The following is a 9,593-nucleotide window of genomic DNA, read 5'->3' as shown; positions in this document are numbered from 1 at the left end:
CAGCCATCTTCCTTTGTGTAATGTTTGATCCAACCACAGTGTTTTCCTATTGATAACCATTGACATAAATGGATGAGTGCAGAGGAGAGATAACAAACACACACTGCTGGGACTGAGTGGTACAGGGCATAGCAGCTGTGGGATACTTGAAATAAATGAGAATACTGGAAATACCCGGCAGATCAGTTAGTGTAGATGGAGAAAGAAAAAATAAATCATAGTTTCGGGTGGCAAAATGTCAAGTTCTGATACTAACAGGAGAGGCTGGTTATCCAAAATGATTGAATTCAACATTGACTCCTGAAGGCTGCACAGACAATTGATGAGAAGGATGGAACAGAGATGGGATGAGCTATTAGAAGCTCGGGAGAAACCTTGCTAACTGAACATAGGTTTTCTGCCAAGTAATCACCCCATCTGCTTTGGTTTCTCCAATGCAGAAGGGACAGTATCGTGAGCACAGAATGCAATCAGCTAAATATGAAGATTTGCATGTGCATTGTTCGTCAGGGATTGACTTTTTGGGTCCCTTGATGGTGTGAAAGGAAGAGGTCAAAGGGCAGGAGCTACTTCTGCAGTTGTTTGCATAAAAGCAAAACAATTCAGATGTTAGAAATCGGAGATGAAAACAGGTGCTGCTGCAGATACTCAACATTAAGGCAATGTGCTATTTCAGGACGCTTGTATGCTGAGATGAAAGTCAGCAGCATATCCCGATTGAAAAGATTGCATTTAATTGAAGTATGATTGAATCAACAAGTCAAGTAAGTGCAGTTGGTCCTTCACTGAGTAGTTCTGCAATCTAAAATGAAAGATGAGAAGACAATTTATGATGATAGGAACTTGCAGGCTATGAAGATGTGGACATCAGTTTGCTTAGAAATAATATCAAATGCAGTAGACTGACAAACAAATAAACAAGGCATACTGCTCATAAAGTTTGAGAGCATTAGCTGTTTATCTTGCATTAAAAATATGGAAGCTGTAGCAGGAGAGATATGGAACTGCAGATGCTGGTTTACAAAAAAAGACACAATGTGCTGGTGTTACACCTGCGATTGCTGGGGAAAGTGAATGAACTTGGAGGAATGAGTGAACAAAAGGCTTGTGGAGGGAGCGGTCTCTGCGAAAGGCTGAAGGGGGTGGGGGTGGGAAGATGTGACTGGTGGTGGAATCACATTGAAAGTGGCGGAAATGTTGGAGAATGATGTGTTGGACATAGAAGCTGTTGGGGTGAAAGGTGAGGACCAGGGGAACTCTGTCCTTGTTCTGTCTAGGCAGAGGCAGAGCAAGAACAGAGCTCGGAAGGGTGGAAACACCGGTGAAGGATCCATCTATAACAGCAGGGAAGAAGCAACGTTTACAAAAGAAAGAGGACAGCTTGGATGTCCCACCCAAGTGGCACCAGCTTCTCGTTCTCACCCAACAAACTACTAACAGTAGCCTGTTCCCTTTATCATCGTTAATCTTTTGCATATCTTTTATTCATTGTTCTGTATCTCTCTACATCATCGACTATATCTCTATTTCCCTTTCCTGTGACTTTCAGTCTGAAGAAAGGACTCAACCACTAAACGTCACGCATTCCTTCTCCCCAGAGATGCTGCATAATGCTGCTAAGTTACTCCAGCTTTTTGTGTCTATTCACAGCTTGGATGTTCTAAAATGGAAAGCTTCATCTTGAGAGCAGATGCAGTGGAAACAGAGAAATTCAGAGTAGAGGATGGCATCTTTGCATGAGGCAAAGTGGGAGGAGGTGTAGTCCCAGTGGCAAGAATGTGATCACTCAGAGATATCCTCCTCCCACATACCTTCGCCAGTTAATCCTTGCAATAGGATTCCCAGAAATGTTTCCTTCTTTCATAGTTATTCTCCAGTTTAGAAGGCTGCCTTTGAATACGTTTGAGCTATTCTGAATGTAGTTAAGTCTAAGCTAAGTCTGGGAGGGGTGTGATCATGTGGGCAGTCCCATCTTAAGTAGCTTCAGTTTTATATCTGTGTAACGTGGAGAGTCCTCACTCTAATTTGTCAAATTCCATGCTGGGGCTAAGTGCTCATTTTTGACACACATCAGAACTGTTGCCAAAATCTGGGCCAATCAACCAATGACCAGGTAATTTGATTGTTCAGAAATGTGAAAGGAAATAACCCACTCATCTCATCTTCCAAAGTTTTCATTTCATCACTTCACCTCAGAGATGACTCCTCTGACACTGCAGCTCTCCCACAGAAGAAACTGGATGAGCTGGCACTGTTTTTCCCAGATTGACGGAGGCTGAGGGGTAACCTTAACCAAATCATGAGGAGCACAGATAAGGTGGATGGTCAGAATCTATTTTTTCCAGGGCAAGTGCATTTAAAACCAGAGAGCACAGGTTTAAGGTGAGAGTGAAAAGATTTAAAGGATACCTGAGTCTATGGAAGTGGTTGAATCTGGAGCATACTGCCTGAGGTGGAGACAGGTACTGTAACGACACTTAAGGGGCTGTCCCACTTGGGTGACCTAATTGGTGAGTTTAGAAGAGTTTAGGAGAGTTTGAAAAAATGTCATGTTTAAGACCTCCTTTGACTATGTAGAAGACCTCCTTCGACCTCCTTCGACTATGTTGAAGACTAGCTATGACTAAATTCGGGAAAATAGGACACCGAATAGTGGAGAGTGAAGACGACCTCCTTCGATCTCCTTCAATCTCCTTTGACCTTCCTTCGACTATGATGAAGACTATCTATGACTACCTTCGATTACCCTCGATTACCTACGACTAACATGCCGACCTACTACGACTAAACCTACGAGTAAAAAAAGTATTTATTTTTTCCATGGCGACATTTTTTTACTCGTGGGATTACTCCCGAGCATGAAGGAGAGTTACAGAGACCTCCTACGACCATGCTGCGAGTACGAGCCGAGGGCAAACTCGCCAGAACTCGTGGATTAGGTCGCCCAAGTGTGACAGCCCCTTAGGTGGGCATTTGAATCGTATTGAGGTAGAAGGCTTCAGTCTTAGTGCTGGGGAAAAAAGGGTTAGCCACAACTAACGGTGTGTCGAATAGTCTCTTTCCATGCAGTATAACTTTATGGCTAATTTCTCTGTTTCTGTCTCTCCCTCAGTCTCCCCGTCTCTCTCTGTCTCTCTCTCACCCCTTTCCCGTTCTCCTCTCTCCCCTCTCCTCATACATCCCTGTTATGCACCTTACATGTCTCTCATCCCTTACCCTCTCCATTCGCTGATTTGCCCTCGGCGGCTGGATGACGCGGGATGCCCATGATACTTTAAACGCGGGCGATCGAACAGAGAGAGAAACGGCGATCTGAAGGGGATGGAGAGAATCGGGAGAGGGAAGTGCGGAGACCACTAGCAGTGCACACACGGGACGCTGACTGGGTATCCTACAGAGGAACCCCAGCCATTGCGTTTGTACAAATCAATTTATTTTTGAGAAGTTGTTGTTCAGTTAAATGGGCAAACTTGAATATTTAGTTCTGTTTGGAAATGTGGAAATATTTCGATTATAAATCGCAGTAAAAGGTTTATTTTTCAGGGCTTTGAATTCCGAATCCAACAGGTTCGCGTTTCACCGTCTTCTTCCTCAAGATGGGAAACTCGAAGAACTGGCAAGAAAATAGTTCTCAACTCGTTGCCGCTGAGAATGGATCGACAGCAAGTCGGGAGAACCAGTTCGGTAAGGAGACGCTTGCTATTAAGTTACATTGCGTGCACGTCAGCGGGCAGTTAGCAGGACATACGCAGAATAAGGGCAGGATGAAATACCGAGACCGGGCATGAGTTGGAATAAAGGAGGGGAAACGGATTTAACGGAGATAAGACCAAGGATGAACCTCCGGGGTTGAATATCCAAGGCAGTGGTTTGCTTGGATGTTGACGTTTGAATGTAAAACTCTGGCTGCATACTTTCACTTGGGTATGGCAGAGTCTGGGCAGCGATGCCCAACACCCATGTTTTATCCATTGCTGGTCAAACAATCAATATACAGAATTAGGAGAAATCTTCTTCAAGGTGCAGTCTTTCTGTACTTCCGGGAACCAGAAATCCCCTAACCCTAATTGTACCATGGGTTGGTAGGTCAGAACGAAGTTCCATCAGGTCATTTGTCGTGAGCGTAAGACTACTTGCTCAGTGCCAGGCATCTCCCAACTGGAGAGGGCTAAGGGCAGGGGGTGGGCTGGGGAAGAGGAATTTATGTTCTTTCCTGTCTCCTTGTGATATTGATGGGACAGTTCAGCCCATTGAGTATGCTGACTTATCTTCCCCAACAATTTTCCTATTCTTATCTTCATCTACAAATTTCCTTGTAACCTATTCTCCCACCACATGCCTATCACTGCCCTCCTGATTATCCTACAGTAGGAGCAACATAGGAGCTAATTAACCTACTACCTCGCTTGTCTTTGGGATGAGGGAGAAAACTGGAGCACGAGTTCATAAATTATAGCAACAGAATTAGGCCATTCGGCACATCATGTGTATGCCACCATTCATTCATGTGCTGATCTATCTTTCCCTCTCAACCCCATTCTACTGCCTTCTCCCCAACACCCCAGACACCCTTACTAATCAAGAATCTGCCAGTTTCCGCCTTAAAAATATCTATTGACTTGGCCTCCACAGCCTTCTGTGGAAACCAAGGCAAACCAAGATCAAAGGGAGAACATACACACTCAATACTGTTAGCACAGGGCCAGAGTTGATCACGGGTCCTTGCGGGCTGTACTACCTACAGGTGCGGAGGTAATAGAATGCAAGTAGGTTAAGGGATGAGATTGGATTGATGGAAGAAATTGAATGGGTCAGTAAGAATGATCTTGCGACCTGCTAGTGTAGAAATGGGAAAAGAAGGGGAGAGGAATAAGATGATCACAACCCTAATCCTAGCTAGACAATGCAACACTACAGACCTCTTGCTTTACAGTATTTTGGGAATTGATTTTTGTACTAAAGTATTATTTTGCATAGTATTATATTCTTGTTACTGTATTGCACAAGATAGTCTGTAATGTATGTGGAATTTATGCATGTTTGTGTTGTGTGTGTTTATGTGCCTATGTTGCATTGTGCCTGTTCCTCACCATGCATGCAAATATGACATAAACTGGACTTGATTTGGACTGGGGTGGAATAGGAACAGCATAGGAGCTGAGATTAGAATGGGACTGAAGTGTTGCAGTTTAGCTTCTGAACTGTGCTCCGCTGCTGATGAAAATCAATTGTAAACGGTGATGTCCATAATTAATATTGGTATTACTTTATTATTGTCATGTGTACTGAGATACAATTAAATACTTTGTTTTGCATGCTATCCTGGCATAAATCATACCATGCGTGAGTACTATCAAACCACACAGAAAAGAAAGTGCAAAGAAAAAGGAGACAGATTGCAGAATGTAGTGCTGCAGCTATAGAGAAAGTTCAGATTAAAAAGAATACAAGGGCTTCAACAAAGTAGATCGGAAGACTGGGAACATATCCTTAAGGGCCTGTCCCACTTTCCTGAGTTATTCACGAATTCTCCCGAGTTTTCAAACTCGCAGAATGTCCGTAGGAGGCTGTAGGAGTCCATGGATATACCGTAGGGGCTCGTTATGCCAGCCATAGGTACCCAGTGCTATTTTTTTACTCGTGGGCATTCATGCTGAAAAAACGTCCCGACTTACCTGATGTATTCCCGAGTACCTACGGCTGGCATAACGAGCCGCTACGATATATCCACGGACTCCCACAGCCTCCTACGGACTCGTTACGAACATTCTGTGAGTTTGAAAACTCGGGAGAATTTGTGAATAACTCGGGAAAGTGGGACAGGCCTTATGAGAGGTTTGTTCAATAATGTGACAACAGCGGGGAAGAAGTTTTGTCAATAACAATTCCTCAAACAGCATCACTATTTGATATCTCATTACAGTCTGTTAGAAATTGCTTTGTGCAAATGTTATTAAGAAAAAATGGCAATACTACAAAATCCTTCACACGTAAGACCTTCTGAGGTTTTGAATGATGCAGTACGGTGATGTTTACATCTAAAATGCATTTGGACAGATACATGGGTTAGAAAGATTTAAATGGATATGGGACAAAGGTAGGCAGGTGAGACTAGTGTAGATGGGGCATATTGATCAGCATGGACAAGTTGGGCGAAAGGGACTGTTTCTGTCCTGTATGACTCTATGACACTATCTCTGGCCATCTAACAATAATAAACCTTTAGCCATACCAATTGCTCCACTCTGGGATAAAATACCAGGGATAGATCGATCATGCACTTTGCTCAAAGAGGTTTGACCTTACTTTGGCATCTCATTCATGTCCAGATAACCATATAACCATATAACAATTACAGCACGGAAACAGGCCATCTCGGCCCTACAAGTCCATGCCGAACAACTTTTTTCCCTTATTCCCACCTGCCTGCACTCATACCATAACCCTCCATTCCCTTCTCATCCATATGCCTATCCAATTTAGGCAATTTAGATAGTGTTACATCAGAATTTAAAACAATGTTTAAGGTCATGTTGGTATTTACAATGGAAAATTATGTATTAAAATTTTGGAGTGTAAATGTTTAATTGGGTGAAAGGGCACTTTTATCATATTCACAGTAGTTATGTCAGAGGCACTATGGGATTAAAATTCACTCTTTCATGGGGAAACCTGCCCAGTATTTGTAGCAACATTTCTGCAGATGTGCAGAAGTGCAGGCAGGATCATCTGAAAAGACAAATACAGAATAGCATTAATGTGTTGCACAGCTGATGGATAAACTCGGAGGCTCGGTCCAAGATGTCCCAAGTAATGAACCTTTGCTTTTCTCCATGTTTTGCAAAATTTAAATGTGGTTCATGAAAGTGGCTCATGGTAATCAGAGATGGGCAATCAATTCCAGCCCTACCCAGATCCTAATCCCTAAAAATGCACAATTACAACACAAAGCACTGTACAGCTGAATTGCTACACATTTATTGAGTATGTGGGTGAAGAATAGGCTTGGCTACAATCAAACGATGAGAAAGACCCCGTTTAATAAATAAGTCCACCATGTGGTAACCATCTGGGTTTGTTGCTAAAGCATTCTTCATTCTTTGTAGTTGCTTGGGGAGATATACTGTATGATACCGAGGTTTAGAACAGAAAGTAGACGTGACCAAGAAACGTGCATTGAGGAAATGCTAAAGGGAAATGCTTGGTCTCTGTCTGTTTCAGGTTTGGAGCAGCTTGCAGCATACATCAACATTATCATGCCAAGCCTGTTTGGGATCATCGGTTTTTTGGGCATTATAGGCAACTCCATCGTAATCTACACCATTGTAAGGAAGACCAAGTTCAAGTACAAGCACACCGTGCCTGACATATTTATCTTCAACCTGTCCTTGGCTGATTTGTTATTTCTGCTAGGAATGCCTTCCCTTATTCATCAGCTTGTTGGGAATGGTACCTGGCATTTTGGAGCTATTATGTGCACCATCATAACTAGCTTAGACAGCAACAGCCAAGTCACCAGCATATATATATTAACAGCAATGACCTTTGATCGCTATCTGGCCACCGTTCACCCTCTGAAATCAGCCTACATGCGCACACCGTCCATCGCTACATTGGTGATCTGCCTCGTTTGGCTAGCGTCTTTCTTAACCATCATCCCCATGTGGCTGTACAGTGGATTAATGTCACGACCAGATGGCACGGTCGGTTGTGCCTTACTTTTGCCTAACCCAGCCACTGATATTTATTGGTTTACACTTTACCAATTCATGTTAACTTTTGCCATCCCTCTGGTTATCATCTGCATTATTTACTTCAAGATCCTTCAACACATGTCCACAGCTGTGGTCCCACTGCCAAATGGAAGCAGAAGGACAAGGAACAAGAAAGTGACCCGGATGGCTGTGGCCATCTGTACAACCTTCTTCGTATGTTGGGGACCTTTCTACATCCTTCAGCTGGTTCATCTAAGGATCGAGAAGCCAAGCGTCACTTTCTTCTCTGTGTACAACTTTGCCATCAGCCTGGGCTACGCTAACAGCTGCATCAACCCTTTCTTATACCTTGCCTTGAGTGAGACCTTCAGGCGGCGCTTTTTGGTGGCGATCCCACCTGCTCACCAGCATTTCCGGGTGAATAACAGTGAGGCAGAGGGAAGCATGTCTATCAAGCTGTCTGGCGAACGCTCTCAACGGACCCACTTCGCAAGGGACTTTTCACCAAACACTTTGCCCGTAACAGTCACAGTTCAATGAAGGTTTGCGTAAACACCATGGTCAATTTTTAAGGATGATGATATCGCAGGAGAGGATTTCTTATCTTTGTTTGTTCCACCAAAGTCACAGTCTTCACTTGCAGCTCTGCATCCTTGCTATCAATAAATGAGGAAATCTCTAACAGGCAAAAGACAACAGCAACATTGTGAGAACTGCTCTCACCCCATCACTCTAGAAACAGACTGCTCCTCCCACTTGTGTGTGCAAAAGCAGTCAACATTTTCCTCTTAAGCAACCCAAAGCTAGCTCAGATGTGGCTTCTCCGAACTACTCCTCCCTATGTAAGTGGCAAAAGGATCAAGGCGTAATTGATGGGCCAGGGCAATAAGTAGTGGGGTACAGATTAAAAGTGGGGGGAATGGGACAAATGGGGTCGGGTTGCTGGGGTGTATTTAAACCCAATGGGCCAAATGGGTTTAAATCAGAGTACATTTCCTTGCCCTTCTCCCCACAACATCTCTCATTGCCCTCCAACTCTCCATTGCCTGAAGCATCCCATGCCGTCTGACATGTTATTCCTGCCTCAGGCATCTACTTCAGTTGGGTAAATCACTGGTGTATATCATTCACTTTAATCCTCGACCTGAGTGATCTCCAGGGCTGTGAAGTATTCACTTTTCCATCCTGTTCTATGTTTTCTAATTTAGGTGCCCATTTATTCTGGAGTGTCAAAAAGCTTGATATATTACTTTTGATTTATGCCTCCTAAGATAATAGGTTAACATAGGCGAGGGGGGGGGGGTTGATAGGCAGGTGAAAAAAAGCCAGATATAAGAAAGGAAGGAAGGAAGGCGTGAGAATGGTTAAGAGTTGCAGATTCTAAAGCCAAAGGTAGGAAAGTGCTAGGGGAGGCGTAAGTGGAGGAGAGAAACGAGGGAGTCCAGGTGGGTCACAGGGGAGGGCTGGGAAGGGAGGAAGGGGGAGAGAGTTGGGGGGGGGGGGGAGGTGGGGGGGGGGGGGGGGGGGGAAGAGAGGGGGATTAATGTGAGATTGTCTAAAATCTTAGAAATTTCTCTCTCCCCGCTCTCTCACCCCCCTCTCTCCCACCCCTTCTTTCCCATCCCCTCTCTCCCATCCTGTCTTTCTCACCCCTCTTGCTCTTAAATGAGATATGTGACCTCCTACAAACTCAAACACAGCCTCACACATTACCTTTGAGTTCTTTGCTGTGGAGATCAACCTGACAGTTACTCTCGTGGCCATGAGATCCACCATTCCAGGGTGCTGTTGCATTCAAAAGATCAGATATACAATAATCAAGGCCAATCAACTTCAAATACCTTTCCTTTAGCCTTGGAGCAGGCAAAGAGAAGCAGA

The 9,593-nt window shown here is 44.0% G+C and overlaps 1 protein-coding gene across 1 annotated transcript; it reads left to right on the top strand.

Annotated features, from left to right (window-relative positions):
- Window positions 1-1,194: 1,194 nt before the first annotated feature.
- LOC116987749 (melanin-concentrating hormone receptor 1-like) lies at window positions 1,195-8,493 on the top strand. Its single transcript, XM_033043980.1, has 3 exons — window positions 1,195-1,240; window positions 3,568-3,684; window positions 7,222-8,493. The coding sequence occupies exons 1-3, from the start codon at window positions 1,195-1,197 to the stop codon at window positions 8,253-8,255; spliced, it is 1,197 nt and encodes a 398-aa protein (XP_032899871.1). The 3' UTR covers window positions 8,256-8,493.
- Window positions 8,494-9,593: the final 1,100 nt, after the last annotated feature.

This window comes from Amblyraja radiata, chromosome 26 (assembly GCF_010909765.2).
Source record: "Amblyraja radiata isolate CabotCenter1 chromosome 26, sAmbRad1.1.pri, whole genome shotgun sequence".
Lineage (NCBI taxonomy): Eukaryota > Metazoa > Chordata > Chondrichthyes > Rajiformes > Rajidae > Amblyraja > Amblyraja radiata.
The sequence above is the reverse complement of the archived record's forward strand: the minus strand, read 5'-3'. Positions and strand labels throughout refer to the sequence as shown.